Source organism: Oncorhynchus nerka, linkage group LG4 (genome assembly GCF_034236695.1).
Source record: "Oncorhynchus nerka isolate Pitt River linkage group LG4, Oner_Uvic_2.0, whole genome shotgun sequence".
In the NCBI taxonomy this organism is placed as follows: Eukaryota; Metazoa; Chordata; class Actinopteri; order Salmoniformes; family Salmonidae; genus Oncorhynchus; species Oncorhynchus nerka.
Window position 1 is genome coordinate 50,967,096 of NC_088399.1, and position 20,653 is coordinate 50,987,748.

General features: G+C 42.1%; 1 protein-coding gene across 1 annotated transcript; it reads left to right on the plus strand.

The window, feature by feature from the left end:
* The first annotated feature begins 82 nt into the window (after positions 1-82).
* ndufa8 (NADH:ubiquinone oxidoreductase subunit A8) lies at positions 83-19,742 on the plus strand. The gene is made up of 4 exons (XM_029656986.2): positions 83-248; positions 700-863; positions 10,540-10,705; positions 19,262-19,742. Exons 1-4 carry the CDS (start codon positions 198-200, stop codon positions 19,397-19,399), a joined length of 519 nt encoding a protein of 172 aa, XP_029512846.2. The 5' UTR covers positions 83-197; the 3' UTR covers positions 19,400-19,742.
* Positions 19,743-20,653: the final 911 nt, after the last annotated feature.

Below are 20,653 nucleotides of genomic sequence, written 5' to 3' on the forward strand. Positions count from 1 at the left end.
ACGAAATGCCTCACATTTTCTCAGTTGTGTGTCGCAAAGAAATTGCGTCACTGAAATGCATTCGAAACCTGCAGACATGCGCAATACACTGACCTTCCTTGTGCGGGTTCGTCCTGTAGGTAGACGAGGACCTTGAGTGTGTTGAGGAGTTTAGCACTTTATTCTCTCATTTCGATTATTCTAACATAAATCGAACCATGCCGGGTTTGGTGGAGGTTCCCACTTTTAACGACTTGAATGTTGAGGAGGTAAGCACGAATCATATTATTGAGGAACAATCTGGTTGGCAATGCTAGCTAGCTAGTTAGATAAAGCACTAGCAGGCTGGAAACCCTTAGTTATAACGTTTCTAAATAGGCTACTACTGTACTGGCTTTAGAAGCTAGGTTTCGTGTGCTAGCTTTTGTGGTGATTGGAAAGTATTGTATACGCATAGCTAGATTGCGATAAGATCTGGGTAGAAAGTTTGCTAGCGTTTGGGACGTACAAACACCGCTGTCTCTAACATGCCCAGGGTTGTTGACTATACCCTACAGTGCAAGATAAGCTAACAATCTAGCGTGTTGTTGTGGAATTATTTTGCAATAGGCAACTAGATTAAGCTGTTAATGTTTGATATCGAAGTAGGCTAGACGTGTCTAAATACGGCATGTGTGTTTGTGTTAAATAGTGTCATATTCTTCCCTTGCTCATGTGTAGATCAGTGTGTCGTCTGCGGTGCTGAAGGGAGCTGCCCACCACTATGGCTCTCAGTGTGACAAGGCCAACAAGGAGTTCATGCTCTGTCGCTGGGAGGAGAAGGACCCAAGAAAGTGTCTGAATGAAGGGAAGAAAGTCAACGAGTGTGCTCTTAACTTCTTCAGGTAGGCAATCATAGTGTTGAGTGACTCCACACCCAAGTGATAAAGGTAGGTCTGTTTTTAACTTGAGCCACTTCAAGACTGTCTTAGTGTCATTAAATAATCAGTGATAGTTGTTATGCGATTAGATGTTGTTGTTTTTTTTACCCCTGTATGTTTATGAATGAAACTGCTGATCCACATTCAGCTCTCATCTCTACAATAGCGTGCTAATCTTTGAGGTCTGCTGTTTTAATTTATCGTTTTTTTTTACCGCTTTGTTTTCATCCAATGAAACTCTACCAGGGTGTTTTGACATTAACTTATTCACCATTGTAAAGGCAACGTGTGTGTTATGTTTGGGTTAAACTTAGCACATGTTTACCTTTCCACTTCTGTTCTGCAACTGACCAACAAGAGTCAAGAGAGGGAGGCTGTAGCTATAGGATAACTATAGGCTGCTGCTTCTCTGTCATAATTGGGATACAGATGGAAGTGGTCTGCCTGGGTTGTCTCACTGTGGGGCATGGTGTCTGTGTTTACATAAGGCTGCTGTGCACTAATAACGCAACCGGACCAGCGGGCGCACGCGTGCACACACAGGCACACACCTCTGCAGTGACTGGAAGCTGTCACTGAATGGGGCAGGGCTTGACATGCAGACTCTCTGTGTCAGGTCCACAAATAGCACCACTTCCAAAGCAGGAACCAATAAACAGTTCTGGTCCCAGATGTAAACATAGGGCTTCTGAGAATGGTAATGCATGTAATTATTGTAATGGTGCCAGATTTGACAAACTTATAATTACACCTGGTTGTTTAGGCTTTGGAGGTCCTACACCCACCTCAAAGTTGTAGCTCACTCACATTGCAAATATAAATAATCCTAGGTGTAGCTAGATAGTAGTATATGCATCTGGAATGTCTTTTAACAAAATCTGGTTCTATTATTATGAACCCACTTGTTAATTTCTCAATAAGAAAGTCAACGCATGTGCTTGTAAAGGGATACATTTAGAACTCTCTCTAGTTGCCTGGGTAAGATGGAGTTGCCGGAGTGTGATTTGGGATATTTGTCAGTGGCCTATTCTCCTGATAGGAGCAAAAGGCTTAAAGGCCGATTGCCATGTGTGTTTTTCTGTTGCTCATGAGAAAAACGAGATTTCAGTCTTGGAGCAGAGTTTTCCGTTTGCCGGTTATAGCCTGTTTTTGGACACATTTTTTTTTAGATAGAAAAGCTGGTAAATAAAATGAGCACTGGCCAATTGTCTGGGAGAAGAAGAAAAATCTCATTGTGAAATAATTATTTTAAAGCCTATTCATTTATGTAAATACCAGTCAATAAATTCATATGACTTGTCATGCTTATTCATTTCTAGGTTAATTTGCATAATTTTGTGGAATTAAATGTACATGTCTGTGCAGTATATATTTGTTATGTATCTTGTTTATCATACAGATACAGAGCCTAGTTTCATCAGAGACTCTGTCCGACAGCACAAGGTGTGCCGCTACAGCATCTAAAACAGCAAATACATAGATAACAGAAGGCAGGCTTTTCCAGCATGTCGCACACCACTTTTCAATGAGCTGGAGGCAGTATGCATTTTGAAAACATATACTTAATTGTTTGAAACCTAAATGTTTTACTTCTTATTATGAGGCATGTCTTGCTTCAAAGTAGCACAGTAACCCACAATATCCAATTACAATTGCAAACCTGCAGAGGTATAACCAACCACCTTCCAGATCACAAATCAAGCAAATTGGCTTCCATCTGTGATCAATTGTAGTGATTGATTAGTTCAGAATAAAATCAGTTGTTCTTAGAGGACTCCACTGCTTAGTAGTGCAATTCAAAGCATAAAATCCACTATGGGTGGAAATGTACATTCAGAAGATCTATGAGATAAAGTTGTGCAAAGGCTTTGCCTATCCCTCGGAGCACAGTTAAGACCATTATTAAGAAGTGGAAGGCTTATGGCACCACCCAGACCCTGCATAGATCACGCCGTCCCTCCAAACTGTATGACCTGGCAAGGAGGAGACTGATCAGAGAGACTACTAAGAAGCCAATGGAGACTTTGAAGGAGCTTCAGGCCTTTATGGCAAAGACTGGTCAATGTGTGCATGTGACCACAATATCACAAGCGCTCCACAAATCTGGCCTCTATGGGAGGGTGGCGTGAAAAAAAACACCCCTCAAAAAAAGCCACATCAAGTCTCATTCGAGCTTAGCCAAAAAGCACATTGTAGATTCCGAGGCCAAGTGGCGAAAGGTGCTGTGGTCAGATGAGACCAAAATTGAACTTTTTGGCCTGAACGCAAAACAATATGTCTGGTGAAAACCCAATACATCTTTCCACCCAAAGAACACCATGCCTACAGTAAAGCACGGCGCTGGCAGCATCCTGTTGTGTGTGTGTGTGTGTGTGTGTGGGGGGGTTCTCTGCAGCAGGGACTGGAGCACTTATCAGGATAGAAGGGGAAATGGACAGTGTAAAATACTTACAGATTCTTGAGGAGAACCTGCATCCCTCTGCCAGGAAGTTGTAAATGGGAAGATGGATCACATTTCAACATGACAATGACCCAAAGCACCGCTAAAGCAACCGTACAGCGGCTGAAGGACAAGAAGGTGAATGTCCTTGAGTGACCTTGTCAGAGCCCCGACCTAAATCCCATCCAGAATCTGTGGAATGACTTGAAGAGTGCAGTCCATGAGCAGTCACCATGTAATTTGACTGAGCTTGAACAATTCTGCAAGGAAGAATTTGGCAAATATTGCAGTCTCATTGTGCAAAGTTAGTAGAGACGTAGGCACAATCCTAGTCATATTAGCAACCCATGCTAGTTGTTTCATATTAGATATCCCCTCTTGAAAAATGTCTAATGGATATTTTTCATTCTGTCACATGAAACCTCTTGCATGTGTGGTGTGCTTTTGACGACTTTCCCGGTAATTGCATTATGGAACGAACATTCACACAGCCTTCTGCCTTGTGCACACTGCTGCACTTATAATGTAATGGAATTGTTAATCAACATCTTAAGCTATATACATACACACAAGTTTGGGGTCACTTAGAAATGACCTTGTTTTCCATGAAAACATGCATGAAATGAGTTGCAAAATGAATAGGAAATATAATTAAGAAGTTGACAAAGTTATAAATAATGATTTTTAATCATTGCTTTAGTCAAAGAATCATCCATTTGCAGCAATTACAGCCTTGCAGACCTTTGGTGTTCTCTAGTTGTCAATTTGTTGAGGTCATCTGAAGAGATTTCACCCCATGCTTCCTGAAGCACCTCCCACAAGTTGGATTGGCTTGGTGGGCACTTCTTACGTACCATACGGTCAAGCTGTTTCCACTACAGCTCAATAGGGTTGAGATCCGGTGACTGTGCTGGCCACTCCACTATAGACAGAATACCAGCTGACTGCTTCTTCTCTAAAGAGTTCTTGCATAGTTTGGAGCTGTGCTTTGGGTCATTGTCCTGTTGTAAGAGGAAATTGGCTCAAATTAAGTGCCGTCCACAGTGTATGGCATGGCGTTGCAAAATGAGTGATAGCCTTCTTCAAGATCCCTTTTACCCTGGTCAAATCTCCCACTTTACCACCACCAAAGCACCCCCAGACATCACATTGCCTCCACCACGATTGACAGATGGCGTCAAGCACTCCTCCAGCATCTTTTCAATTTTTTTGGCGTCTCACAAATGTTCTTCTTTGTGATCCGAACACCTCAAACAAATATTTGTCTGTCCATAACACTTTTTTCCCAATCTTCCCCTGTTCAATGTCTGTGGTATTTTGCCCATCTTAATCTTTTCTTTTTATTGGCCAGTCGGAAATATGGCTTTTTCTTTGCAACTCTGTCTAGAAGGCCAGCATTCCGGAGTCGCCTCTTCACTGTTGACGTTGAGGCAGGTGTTTTGCGGGTACTATTTAATGAAGCTGCCAGTTGAGGACTTGTGAGGCGTCTGTTTCTCAAACGAGACTAATGTACTTGTACTCTTGCTCAGTTGTGCACCGGGGCCTCCCACTCCTCTTTCTATTCTGGTTAGAGCCAGTTTGCGCTGTTCTGTGAAGGGAGTAGTACACAGCGTTGTACGAGCGCTTCAGTTTCTTGGCAATTTCACGAATGGAATAGCCTTCATTTCTCAGAACAAGAATAGACTGACGAGTTTCAGAAGAAAGTTCTTTGTTTCTGGCCATTTTGAGCCTGTAATCGAACCCACAAATGCTGATGCTCCAGATACTCAACTAGTCTAAAGGCCAGTTGTATTGCTTCTTTAATCAGAACATCAGTTTTCAGCTGTGCTAACATAATTGCAAAATGCTTTTCTAATGATCAGTTAGCCTTTATAAAATAATACACTTGGATTAGTTAACACAACATGCCATTGGAACACAGGTGCGATAGTTGCTGATAATTGGTTTCTACGCCTCCAGCTACAATAGTAATTTACAACATTAACAAGGTCTACACTGTTTTTCTTATCAATTTGATTTGATATCTTTTTCAAAAACAAGGACATTTCTAAGTGACCCCAAACTTTTGAACAGTAGTGTATAATACTCAACAATTGTTCCATAGTCCGTTTTGGAATAGTCTATTTCTTTCTCGACAAGCTGACCATCCTCAACTTGCATGTTCTGTTAATATTAATTACCATAATCTAAATGTGATTTGTCATTCTGAGCACTGTGGATGGACGCCCTAATCAGGTTATACACCCATTGCATATGGGTCCGGTAGGTTTCGCAAATGTCCGGTAAATTAAAATGCTGCCAGTCAGAGGTCTGGCGCCACATTTTCCTAACAAAAACCCTGTCTTGGAGGTATGTTTCCTGACCGATTCTGCGTTTGGTTAATGTTTGTCCTCCATGAGACACTGTAGACGCAGAAGCCTATTTCACTTCCTCAAAGTCCCCAAAATGAAGATAACTCAAGAAATCTAGTTGCTCAATTTTACATCTAAGGTGTTTGGTGCAGTATTTCTCAAGTAAAAAAATGGGAAACGTGTTGTCTTAACCTCAAATGTAATGGCAAAATGTAGATTTCCGCCTAAATAGACATACCCAAAAGTAACTGCTATTCATGTGTAATTCCATGATTCTGACATGCCAAAACTTGTTATATTTGGAAAGAAGACATCTTGGAGATTGAGGAAAAGATCAGAAGATAGGAGTTATATCGTTCAGAAAACACAAGATCAAGCACACACACAACTTATTCATTTTGAAAGTCATCTTTCATTGAGTTTGCTTAAAGGCACCTAAAGGACTCTCAGACCATGAGAAACAAGATTCTCTGGTCTGATGAAACCAAGTTTCAACTGTTTGGCCTGAATGTCTGGAGGAAACCTGGCAACATCCCTACTGGGAAGCATGGTGTTTGCAACATCATGCTATGGGGATGTTTTTCAGCTGGAGGGACTGGGAGACTAGTCAGGATCGAGGGAACGATTAACAGAGCAAACTACAGAGATCCTTGAACCCGCTCCAGAGCGCTCGGGACCTAAGACTGGGGCAAAGGTTAAACTTCCAACAGGACAACGACCCTAAGCGCAATGCAGGAGTGGCTTCGACGCAAGTCTCTGAATGTCCATGAATGGCACAGCCAGAGCCTGGACTTGAACCCGATCTAACATCTCTGGAGAGACCTGTAAACAGCTGTGCAGCAATGCTCCCCATCCAACCTGACAGAGCTTGAGATGATCTGCAGAGAAGACTGGGAGAAGCTCCCCAAATACAGATGTGTCAAGCTTGTAGCATCATACTTAAGGAGACTCGAGGTTGTAATTGCCGCCAAAGGTGTTTCAACAAAGTACTGAGTAAAGGGTCTGAATACTTGTGTAAATTTTAATATTGCCCTTTTATTTTTAATACATTAGCAAAAATGTCTAAACTGTTTTTGCTTTGTCATTATCAGGTATTGTGTGTAGATTGATGAGGGGGGGAAAACAATTTTAATACATTTTAGAATAAGGCTGTAACATAACACAAAATGTGGGAAAGGTCAAGGGGTCTGAACTCGGGATGCACCGATATGACATTTGTCCGATATCGATATCCGATATTTTCTTTGCCCCCAAACAAAACAAGCCCCGAAACCGATATTTAACATTTTAGCGGCCTTTTAAGCATTCTAGTACAGTTAAATAGTAAGGAACAGAGTGTCATATGTTCATTTGTTAAGTTAGGAACAGGTTGTTCAATAACTTGTAAATTAGAAAAATGACACCTCCATGAATGTATTTTATCACATAACAGATATTCATGAAACATATTTTAGCTGTCCCACATTAAAGATGGTTAAGTTGCTGGGGGCTCTTCTTACTATCCAATCTTGACCGTATGCTTTGAAAGGAATATTGGTTTTAACTAAAAATGCAGTTCATCATTTTAGCTTTAACTGCTCAAACAAATGACTGTCTCTAGGCTGTCAAATTGCTATAAATGACACAACTTAAGCTTTTCAAATGTGCTCAGCTGATTTGATTAATAAAATGAGAGCAAATTTACAACACATCTAATCTTTCATTTAGGGAAAAAAATACTGCCTTGTATTAAATTAAAATCTTGACCTATACATGAATGAACAACAGAAAAGCCATTCGGCTTAGTAACGTTTCCAGTGACTCTAGATGGCTGGGTTACAATATGACTGCCCATTTACAATTTTAACATTTGAGATTTTTCTTCACAAAGAGGACCTGCTCGGCTTTGTCACGAGAGTCTGTTTCTTTTTTCGTCTACAATATGTGAAGCTGCACTGAAAAGGCGCTCACTGTCCACCCTAGTACAGGGATACATGCGCAAAGCTTTAGCTAGGATGGGGAAACTGCGCTTGTTACTTCTGTAGTGTCCAAGTGCATCTTCATTCTTGGGAATAGTAGGTTGTCAGGTATCCTAGTATCTGCCAATAATGGGGGGGTTAGGACATTTAATACATTATTTTTGCATTCCAAAGGATCATTAGGCATAGATCAACATTAGCAAATGTTGGCCGGTGTAGTAACAGAAAATGAAAATACACCGCCTCACACACACACACACACACACTCTGACCAAAAGTTATTTTGTTGGCATTTACGTATGTCTCCATTACCAGTAAAACATAATCAAAACCTATTTATTTCACTTACTTGCTGTGCTGTTTTGTTCTTTTGTTCGGTCGTTTCATTCTCAACCAGGATTTCATCATGCATGTCAAGCAGTGACGTTTCATCCCTGTCTGTCCGTGGCCTCTGCTGTCGTGGGTCCTCTTCTTCGGTGCGCACCGTCACTGTGTCCGTTTCCATCTTGTCCAGCTGTGTCTGTTAACGTTTCACGTAAACCCTGTTTCTTGTCTACATCGGAGTAGCGGTCCTTGTACCTAGCATCGAGCACGGTGGCGACACAGTAGAGGCTCAGAGAGAATGCATGTTAAAGGAGTAGCGGTCCTTGTACCTAGCATCGAGCACGGTGGCGACACAGTAGAGGCTCAGAGAGAATGCCTGTTAAAGGAGTAGCGGTCCTTGTACCTAGCATCGAGCACGGTGGCGACACAGTAAAGAGGCTCAGAGAGAATGCCTGTTAAAGAAGTAGTGGTCCTTTTACCTAGCATCGAGCACGGTGGCGACACAGTAGAGGCTCAGAGAGAATGCATGTTAAAGAAGTAGTGGTCCTTGTACCTTGCATCAAGCACGGTGGCGACACAGTAGAGGCTCAGAGAGAATGCCTGTTAAAGAAGTAGTGGTCCTTGTACCTAGCATCGAGCACGGTGGCGACACAGTAGAGGCTCAGAGAGAATGCCTGTTAAAGGAGTAGCGGGCCTTGTACCTAGCATCGAGCACGGTGGCGACACAGTAGAGGCTCAGAGAGAATGCCTGTTAAAGAAGTAGTGGTCCTTGTACCTAGCATCGAGCACTGTGGCGACACAGTAGAGGCTCAGAGAGAATGCCTGTTAAAGAAGTAGTGGTCCTTGTACCTAGCATCGAGCACGGTGGCGACACAGTAGAGGCTCAGAGAGAATGCCACCGAATCGCTTGTTCACAGCGTCTAGTAGAGTACTTTTGCAAGTTTTAACCGCACGGTCTGTGTCGGAAGTTGTTGTTGAGCAGGCGTTTCAGTGCCATGACAGAGGGTATCACGTCTGCTGCAGACGCAGTTGAAGAACTTTTTCTCAAGTCAGTTGTTCGAATGGAGCTAAGAGTGTGTTCATGTTTTCAATGAGTCCACTGGTTTGTACTGATTGTTGCAGGTAACTCAGTCAGCTGCGTACACGCCAAGCACTCGTTTTTGTTCCAGCAGGCTCTCGATTATGTAAAAAGTACCGTTCCATCTGGTGGAAACGTCTTGCTTAATTAAGCATTTTTGTTTTCACTCCAAGCTGCTCCTGTATTGCTTGCAGGCGGCTGTATGCTTCTGTGAGTGTTTAAAATGACCCACTATCTTCCTACCTGTTGCCACTATGTCAGATATGCTGCGTTGGGCCAAAACACCTTCGTTCACAGCCAGTTGCAGTGTGTGTCCCATACATGGCAACTCCACATTCTTCCAAAGCTTTTGTCATGTTACGTGCATTATCACGTAGCACAGCGTGTACATTGTTCTTGGGGATTTTCCAAGTTTCAAACATTTTCTCAAATGCCATTGAAATGGCAGCAACGGTATGAGAACCAGCACATTCTTGAGCATGCAATATGGCTTTCCTCGATACGAAATCCTCGTCGACCCACTGTGCTGTCAGACTCGGCATGCTCATGGGGCTGACGTCGCTGGTCCAACTGTCAGTCGTAACGCTAATAGCAGTGACGCCCATAGCAAGTAGCTTGTGGATGTGCGATTCAACGAGACTGTGTAACTCCGGTAGGGCAACATCTGAAAAATAGCGCCTACTTGGTAGTGTGTACCGGGGCTCGAACGCCAACCTCATCCACAACAGAGAGCGGTTGATTGTCAAGGGCAATGAATTCCATTATCTTGGCATTAATGGATTTCGCCTTTGAGTTGTCTCTCTGAAATGTTCTTACTCTTTCAAATGACTGCTTGACTTGAACTTGTTTAGTTGTTGGAAGTGTGCACTTCGTTTTTATTTCTCCTTTTGTTCCAAGTCGTCGATGAACGTCTGGGGGTCATGCACTTTCAAATGAGTAATTAGGTTTGTGGTATTGAAAGATTTCACTTTCTCCCCTCAGGAAATAACAGCAGCACAAGCGTTTGCGTATGGCCTTTTTGTTATCTTCCTTTGAAACTTCCAAATCGATCCACGCAGAAGACATTGTGGGCCAGGTTAGGAATGCTGTGTTGCACGTTTAGCGCTGTATTTTTCGTGGCGTCATTACGTCACCTACCTACGCTATATAGGTATGCACTTCAGCTTTAACATCGGCGTTAAACTAGACATCGGGCCGATGCTGATGTTGGCATTTTTGGCTAATATTGGCCGATTCTGATACTCTCGCTGACTATATCGTGCATCCCTAGTCTGAACATGTTTCAAGGCACTGTACAATGTAGTCAAATGACACTAGAACAACCGTTCATGACTCACCAATGCCATATAAGCCATTTTACAAAGAGATCCTTTTTTAAAGGGAGTCACTCTAATTAAGTCAACAGCTGCCCGGGGAAGTGATTGTCTGAATTGTCACCTTAAAAAAAAAGTGTGTCCTTAACAAATGCTTGCTTCAATTTCTCCTCCAGGCAGATAAAAGGAAGCTGTGCCGAGTCCTTCACAGAGTACTGGACCTGCCTGGACTACTCCAACCTGGCGGAGCTGCGTCAGTGCCGCAAGCATCAGCAGGCCTTTGACAGCTGTGTGCTGGACAAGCTTGGCTGGGAGAGACCCAACCTGGGAGAATTGTCCAAGGTGAGTCCCCCGGAGGTATAATGCCTGCAGCTATACTGCCTCGCGGTATAGTTCTGGGCATTTTAAAAGTTACTCGACAGTAACACCCGGTATGTCGTTAATGTAACAGACTCTCATAGGGCGATTTCAAGCCCCAAGTTCATTAGCAATCATTTAATAATAACCCGATAAGGTCTGGGATTAAAAAGTTGGCTTGTGTTTGCTAGCTAGTTAGCAATCGTTAGCTTTTCATTTCTGTGCAACAGTCTCTGTTTGGGACGTACAAGCAGATGTCTCTAACATCTACTGTTGTTAGATATACCCTACAGTGCAAGATAAGCTAGCTAGTGTGTTGTTGTGGATTTCTTGTTTTGGAATGTGACAAACTCTCATAGGGTGACACCAAGCCCCAAGTTCACTAGCAATCATTTAACAATAACCTTTGTAATGAAAAATATTTCTGATATATTATGCCCCTGACGTGCAACAGTTAATCCACTTATGAAGTATTTTTAGCTTTTGAATGACTAGCTGTATACTGCTGTATACTTGACTTTCAGTCCTCCAGCAGTGTTAAAGGGATACTGCGAGAGTTTGACATTTAGATCATTTTTTTTACTTACCCAGTCAGACAGCCTTAAAAAGTTACACATAGTAATCAATATTTTGTAAATTCGTTCATTTTTACTGATAATAGAAATCGCAACGTATCTGTGAGCGCACGGGCAGTGCCATTGAGACACATATATCGTTGTGATCTCTATACATCTCTATGCGACAACGGGTCAGAATGAGGAAGTGGGTAGAATCTAGTATCAGTCAAATCTACACATTTACTAACTATTGAATGACCACTGTGTTTCCTCCGACACATTGGTGCGGCTTGGTTGGGTTGTGTATTGGAGGACGCATGACTTTCAACCTTCGTCTCTCCCAAGCCCGTACGGGAGTTGTAGCGATGAGACAAGATAGTAGCTACTAAAAACAATTGGATACCATGAAATTGGGGAGAAAAAGGGGTAAAATTCAACAACAAAAAAACATTTTAAAAAATAAACGTGCAATATGTTAGGAGATAAAGAAGATCACGTACTTCATTTCACCTGTCACCAAATTTTTCGTTATGAACCTTTACCGGTAGTCCCCGGTCATGTGGTATTTGTTTACAAGCACACATGAGAGTCCGGAGCCTTTTGAGTCACTCGCTGTTGTACAGCATATACCAGGTGGTCTAGTTACAGTATGGAATTTACAGCTAATTGTTTGCCAGCTAGGTATCTTATAACTATTAAGTTAACTGTCTAAAATGTGATAAATTCTCTGCTGTTGTGCATTTGGTATGCTAATTTAGTAGCTAGTTAGCTATCTAGGTAAGTGGCTAGCTTCTTCCAAAATCAAACTTTGTCCGACACATAACGAAAATACATTACTAGGATGTTAGGGATCAAAATGAAACTGTGGTTTTGGAACAGGAACACAGAACATTTATTTCATGAGGATAGGCCTTACCATTGCTGAGGTCTTATTTTCAAGTGATCGGAAAAGGTCAGAGAGGTCGCGGACTGGTCAATGTTAATCCCTACTCAAAAATGGCTCCAAATCACCTGCCTCAATTCTTTCAACACGTTTTGTCCAGTATCTCAAGATAGGGTTGTCATATTGTTATGACATTTTCAGGGCTGATGTAGAACAGCGTTGATTCAAATAAAAGTAAATATGTATGAAATTAAAATGCTATACTATGCTACTGTGGGCCTTTAATATATACATGAGGCAGTACAGAATACACAATTACAGTAACTTAAGACCAATAATTTAGGGTAGGGTCGTCATATTATTAACAAATCCTTGTGCTTTATGCAAAACTGAAAGTTTGTTACAATTTATGAAGTTAGAATTCTACTTTTTACTACTTTATTGTAGTCCAAGAGGACCATGAGCTGTTGCTATTGATAAGGTGTCTGATTCATCATTTTCAGCTCAAATAGACTTTTATTAGAGGTTGCTTGTTGTGAGCGCTGAGGGAACTTGATGCCTCTTTGTTGCGTTTAAAAAAAAAAAAAATTCTTAGAATTATTATTAACAATAAAACCTTTTTAAAAAAATATATATATATATCACATTTTATATCACATTTTGACTCAATAATGAGCAGATGACTTAGTAACACAATTATGGTTGCACATTTTGGGGAATATTCAGAGGTGGAAACTTTCCATGGGACTATATGGGAATTAACGGAAATATATGCACATTTTATATTAATACAATTTAAATGTAGATGTTTTTTGCATTAGATATGTTTTACCATATCATATGGAGGCAGAAACATGAACCTTTTACCTCATGATAAGTAGACATGATTGCAAATTATTAAATTCTTCCAATAAAAATAAAACAATTTAGTTACGAATTTAACTAGTTGACTCTTCACATGGGATGATTTCACTGAACAACAAATGAAAGGGAATATTGAATGATCCCCAATGATCCATCGCATCTCCCAAAAACGTTTTCAACATACATCTGTAAAATGATAGTGTAGAAACTAAAGTTTTGGTTGTCTTCCTCTTAGGTGTCCATGTCTTCTCCCTCGGCCTCCTCAATGTCCACCTCTTGAACATCAGACTCTGAAGCCTCATCTTCATTGTCAGTTTCCAACCTTGTTGAGGATGGTTTGTTGTCAGGCTCAAAAAGCCTCAAATTTGCCAGGATGGCCACCAATTTCTCAACCCTTGTATTGGTCAGCCTGTTCCGTGCTTTGGTGTGTGTGTGTGTTCCCAAACAAGGACCAGTTGCACTCCGAGGTGGCTGATGTTGGTGGGATTTGGAGGATAATTGAGGCATCAGGGGAAAGAGCCCCAGATCCACAAAGTCCCTTCCACCAGGTGGCTGTTGAGATATGTTGGCACGACTGCCATATTGCATCTCAATCCCAAAGCCCTTGCTTGGAAGTGTACTTCGCCAGACTGCCAAGAACCTTGCCCTCATCCATTCCAAGGTGGCGAGACACGGCAGGGACGACACCACAGGCCTTGTTGATCTCTGCACCAGACAGGATGCTCTTGCCAGCACACTTGGGCTCCAACATGTACACTGCAGTGTGTATGGGCTTCAGGCAGAAGTTCTCATGCTTTTTTATGTATTTCAGAACTGCAGTTTATTGTTGCTTGGAGCAACAGTGAAGTGGGCAGGGCAGTATGGATTTCTTCTCTTACGTCTGCAAGCAGAGCCTGAACATCAGACAGGATGGCATTGTCTCCCTCAATCCGTACAATGGCTACTGCTATAGGTTTCAGGAGTTTCAGGCTGCTTACCACTCTTTCCCAAAATACATCATCCAGGAGAATACTCTTGATGGGGCTGTCCATATTGACAGACTGTGATATGGCCATTTCTTGGAGAGACTCCTTTCCCTCCAGAAGACCGTCAAACATGATGACAACACCACCCCAACAGGTGTTGCTGGGCAGCTTCAATGTGGTGCTCTTATTCTTCACTTTCCTTGATGAGGTAGATTGCTGCTATAACTTGATGACCCTTCACATACCTAACCATTTCCTTGGCACTCTTGTAGTGTATCCATTGTTTTCAGTGCCAGGATGTCCTTGAGGAGCAGATTCAATGCATGAGAAGCACAGCCAATGGGTGTAATGTGAGGGTAGGACTCCTCCACTTTAGACCAAGCAGCCTTCAAGTTCGCAGCATTGTCTGTCACCAGTGCAAATACCTTCTGTGGTCTAAGGTCATTGATGACTGCCTTCACCCCATCTGCAATGTAGAGACCGGTGTGTCTGTGCTCTTGTAGAATACTGGTTGAGTCTACTTTCTCTATGATTTGCTTGACCATCACTTGAACTCTGTTGAACACTGCATCCAGCAAAATAGTAGATACAAGCATGTCTGGTTGGAGGGGTGTATGCTGGGCAAAGAACATTCAGAAATCTCTTCCAATACACATTGCCTGTGAGGTGAACCAGTTGCATACACAGCTCAAGCAAGACATTCATCAGCATTTCTCTGACTACGTTCCTCCATTGAGTTAAAAAACAACAACATATAATTCCAGGAGGACCATGAGCTGTTGCTATCGATAAGGTGTCTGATTCTTCATTTTCACCTCAAATAGACTTTTATCAGAGGTTGCTTGTTGTGAGCACCGAGGGAACTTTATGCACTTGGCTAGATGATTCTGCATCTTTGTTGCGTTTTTCACATATGATTTGGCACAGTATTTGCAAATGTACACAGCTTTTCCTTCTACATTAGCTGCAGTGAAATGTTTCCACACATCAGTTAGTGCCCATGGCATTTTCCTGTAAAGATTAGAAAAAAAGAGTAAAACAAACAAATACAATTCCATATACAGATAACTAGTTAAGCAGTTAGATTAAACAACTCCTTTAAGATAAATGTTTTAAAATGAAACATGTATAGAAACAGGTGAATTAATACTCCTCGGTTAGCAAACTAAAACCCCTGTGGTAGCAAAAACTAACTAGCAGAAATTAACAAGTTAGAATGATTTAAACACACTGCTGTAGGCTACTATTTACTAGTTAACAAAAAATCATGTATGTCATAAAATATATTCGCCCCACCCAGTATTGTAATCAAAACTTACAAGAAAGCATGTAGTCCTTGGCTCAGACAGTGTAGTAGTGTGGGCTCAATAGCATCTCATTCGTGTGCAAAATCTTGAGAATCAGCTGTACATGTGATGCAAGAATGCATTGTGCGTGCAGAGGGTTGCAATTCCATTGAATTGGGGATAGTTTAACCAAAATATGCCACAAGACCTAGAAATGCCTTATGTGTATCCCACAAAAAAGGTTCCCTGTTAACAGGTTCCCTGTTATAAACTTTTTAAAAATGAATTTAAGCAATTTCCCGGGAAGTTTCCGACCCTTTGCAACCCTAGTTGTAACACAACATGACAACAACATGGTAGCAGCACAACATGGTAGCAGTACAACATGGTACAAACATGATTGGGCACAGACAACAACACAAAGGGCAAGAAGGTAGAGACATCAATTCATCACACAAAGCAGCCACAACTGTCAGTAAGAGTGTCCATGATTGAGTCTTTGAATGAAGAGATTGGGATAAAACTGTCCAGTTTGAGTGATTCTTGCTTGCAGCTCTTTCCAGTTGCTAGCTGCAGCGAACTGAAAAGACGAGCGGCCCATAGATGTGTGTGCTTTGGGGACCTTTAATAGAATGTGACTGGCAGAACGGGTGTTGTATGTGGAGGATGAGGGCTGCAGTAGATATCTCAGATAGGGGGGAGTGAGGCCAAAGAAGGTTTTATAAATAAATCAACCAGTGGGTCTTGCGACGGGTATACAGAAATGACCGGATTATAGAGTGCAGTGATGTTTCCTATAAGGAGCTTTGGTGGCAAATCTGATGGCCGAATAGTAAAGCACATCTAGCCGTTCGAGAGCACCCTTGGGTAGGATGGTCATCTAAATCAGGGTTAGTTTGGCAGCTGAAGCGATTATGACAGAGGAAACCAAGTCTAGATTTAACTTTAGCCTGCAGATTTGATATGTGCTGAGAGGAGGACAGTGTACCATCTAGCCATACTCCCAAGTACTTGCTCTAAACCCTCAGAGGTAGTAATCACACCTGTGGGGAGAGGACTGTTCTTCTTACCAGCGAAAGCTTATTGGACACTAAAAAAAGCTTTGTTGTAGAGCATTTAACACAAAATCTGGGGAGGGTAAGTATAATCTGCATATAAATGGATGAGAGATCTTCCTACTGCCTGATCTATGATGTTGATGTAATTTTAGAAGAGTGTGGGGCCTAGGATCGTGCCTTGGGGTACTCCCTTGGTGACAGGCAGTGGCTGAGACAACAGATGTTCTGACATTATACACTGCACTCTTTGAGAGAAGTAGTTAGCAAACCAGGCTACAGACTCCTCAAAGACACCAATACTCCTTAGCCGGCCCACAAGAATGGAATGGTCTACCGTATCAAAATCTTTGGCCAAGTCGCTAAAAATAGCAGCACATTGCTTAAAATGAAGGGCAATAGTGACCTCATTGAGGACCTTTAAGGTAGCAGTGATACATCCATAACCTGAGCGGAAACCAGATTGCATATCCGAGAGAATACTATAGACATCAATAAAGCCAGCCAGTTGATTATTGAAAGGTTTTTCCAACACTTTTGATAGAGGGCAAAATAGAAATAGGCCTGTAACAGTTAGGATCAGCTTGATCTCCCCCTTAAATAAAGGACAAACTGTGACTGCCTTCCAAATAATGGGAACCTCCCCAGAAAGGAGAGAGAGGCTTGGCGATGATGGGTGCAGCAACCTTAAAGAAGCAAGAGTCTAAACCATCTGACCCAGATGTTTTTTGGGGGTCACATTTCAGGAGCTCCTTTAGCACCTCGTACTCAGTGACTGCCTGCAGGGAGAAACTTTGTAGCGGGTTAGGGGAAAAATAGGGAGGGGAGAAGGGGTGGGAGATGAGGAAATGTTGGACGGGCAAGGAGGCATGGCTGAGTCAAATAGGAATTCTGACTTAATGAAGTGGTGATTTTAAAGAGCTCAGCCATGTGCTTCTTGTCAGTAACAACCACATCATCAACATTAAGGGACATGAGCAGTTGTGAGTTTATTCTCCAGGTCTTTAACCGTTTTCCAGAACTTCTTGGGGTTAGACCCACAGAGCGAGAACTGCTCCTTAAAGTAACTAACTTTGGCCTTCCGGATAGCCAGAGTGCACTTATTTGTCATTTGCCTGAACGAGAGCCAGTCAGCCTGAGTATGCTTGTGCCGAGCCTTTCGCCAAATGCAATTCTTGAGGTGGAGTAACTCTGCAAGATCACGGTCGAACCAGGGGCGGAACCTGTTTTTAATTTTCTTTATGGGGATGTGTTTGTTAACAAAACCACTGAAAATATTTAAAAAAGGTCCGACCATCAGAGTGGGAGGATCAAGCTGATTCTATACCATTTTTACAGAGGCCACGAAGGAAGGCTTGCTCATTAAAGTTTTTTTAGCAAGAGTCTATGACCAATCAGGACAGGTCGTTTCACTGAGCAAAACAATTGGCCCAGCGTCGTCCATGTTTGACCGGGGTAGGCAGTCATTGTAAATAATTATTTCTTAAATGACTTGCCTAGTTAAATAAAAAACAGGTGCATGCTTGTCAACAATTGGCATCATAAGTAATTTTACAAATACTTCCAGTGCTGCGTGTCACAGATCCAATACTATTGGGATGCACTGTAGTTGGTTGAGTGATGATCTGAGTCATATTACAGGCATTCTTCACAGTTAGAAGCTTCCTCTTGAGAGGACAGCTAGTTGCTAATCAGTCATGTTCAAGTCACCCAAAAAACAAACCTCTGTTATCACACACTATCAAGCATTTCACACACATTATCTAGATACTGACTGTTAGCAGTTGGTGGCCTTAAAGCAACACCCTAAAATAATAGGCTTCAGATGAGGCAGGTGAACCTGCAACCACAATACTTCAATAACACTTTAATTTATATATATGTGTGTGTTTGGACACCTGCGCCTCACAAAGACACTTCAGTTTCAACCAAAAATCTCACATTTGTGCTCATCAGACCAAAAGGACCGATTTCCACCAGTGTAATGTGGAAATAATGTCCATTGCTCGTGTTTCTTGGCCCAAGCAGGTCTCCTTCTTCTTATTGGTGTCCTTTAGTAGTGGTTTCTTTGCAGCAATTTGACCATGAAGGCCTGATTCACAGAGTCTCTTCATGTGTATGTGACAAATACAGTTTGAACAGTTGATGTGTCTTACTTGAACTCCCAAGCATTTATTTGGGATGCAATTTCTGAGGCTGGTAACTCTAATGAACTTATCCTCTGCAGCAGAGGTAACTCTGGGTCTTCCTTTCCCGTGGCGGTCCTCATGAGAGCCAGTATCATCATAGCGCTTGATGGTTTTTGGGACTGCACTTGAAGAAACTTCCAACGTTCTTGAATATTTCCAGATTGACTGACCTTTGTGTCTTGAAGTAATGATGGACTGTCGTTTCTCTTTGCTTATTTGAGCTGTTCTTGCCATAATATGTACTTGGTCTTTTACCAAATATGTCTGTCTTCTGTGTACCACCCCTACCTTGTCACAACAACTGATTAGCTCAAATGGAAAAGAACCAAAGCAAGAGGGGTGGGGGTAGCCATGTTTATTTCCCTGCTTTTGAAAGGAGCTGGCTACTGTACCTGGAGACTACCAGAAATTGTACTGAGCTAACGATATGCTAACTTCAATTATCTCCAAACTGCATGCAGAGACACATGGTATCCATGAGTTCGTCTGACTCTGGGTAAGTAGGAAAATGACCTAAATCTCAATCCCGCGGTATCCCTTTAAGGTTAGGGTAAACAGTACTATCTCACATTTTGAAAACAGCTTGAAGCTTGTTGACATATTTTAATTGAGCCTATTTACTTGGTTTATGCTTTCTCTTTCAAGCGCAAAACATTCACTCTACATACGCATAGTATACAAACCGGCCTTTTTTTCTCCCTTGTCTTTTCTGAAGTTTAAACCCTTATGTGTTTCTTCTCAGGTGACAAAGGTGGACACCTCTCGGCCCCTTCCTGAGAATGCTTACCACTCAAGACCCCGGCCGGAGCCCAACCCTGTCATCGAGGGCCAATTGCAGCCAGCAAAGCACGGCAGTCGACTCTTCTTCTGGAGCTGGTAAAGGAGGTAGTCAGTACTCCCGGGTTGAGTTCCCCTAGGTACAGATCTAAGATCAGCTTCCCCTCCCCTAATCCTAACCTTAACCATTAGTGGGGAGAACGCTAAACTGACCCCAGATCAGCATCTAGGAGCAACTTCACCCAACACCAAGAGGCAGTCCTTCAGAGCCTCATCTTGCCTGCTGTCTCCTCCAGCACACCCACTATCTTCAGACAGGAAGGGACTTCTTTGTGCACCAGCCATCGTACAGCTCTCCGATCCCTATGTTGTAGAAATGTTAAAGATTGAACAAAAAGCAACCTGTGTTTATTGTTGTGAAATAAATAAAAAATATTTAATTTAAACTTGTTTAGAACTCTCCCGTCCTGTCTAGTAGTTAGTACATTATATCACACATTAGATCTGGTCCATTGCACAACTTGGCCTGTATCTAATCACAAATAATTTCATGCGAATGTTGTGCTGAAATGTTTCGTCTTGAGTTTGTTAGAAATAACACAATTAAATTGGTACGATCTGTAGGTGGGAGACACAAAGTTGATTGTGCAGACAGGAAACACCTCAAATCTTGGAAGTGTAGTCATCAACTTTGTTGCGTAATTGTCTTGTTGGGTTCAGGGTCCTGGGAAGACAGCCAGTTCAAAAAGAACTGGTCAAAGGTAGTGCACTATATAGGGAATATGGTGCCATTTGGAGAGAACACCGCTGTGCCAATATCCACACTAACATTGACAAAGGAAAACGGTTTAACGAGTATTGGAACAAAACTGTCTTAAGGGGTCTTTCACTGGCCAAAAGAGTACTCAATTCAACCCAACTTTGTCCCCACAGGGAATTCACCATATTACTCTGACCTGTTTTGAACTTTTCACAAAAATGTTAACAATCATAAGGTCTGTATTTTATATATATATATATACACACAAAAAGTTATGTTATAGAGGTGTAAATACTTAACTAAAACCATTCCAAACATGGGGAAAAACCCAAGACACCATACTGTACTTTTTTCTCAATGTGTGTGGGCAAGACATAACATTTGATAGGGTCCTACATAGTCATACTAGTCAATAGTGGTTTCATGTCATTCCCATTCCCTAGCTTGCTTTCTTCAGCTGTATGGCCTGATGTCAGAGCAGTGTGGAGTCTGAGAGGTCTTTGGTGGATTTAGCCTGACGTTTCTTTGGCAGGGGGAGAGGCAGGGCTGCCTTTGCCGACCAGGGAGGGCCTGTCTGCCAGGAATACAGATGTGCAC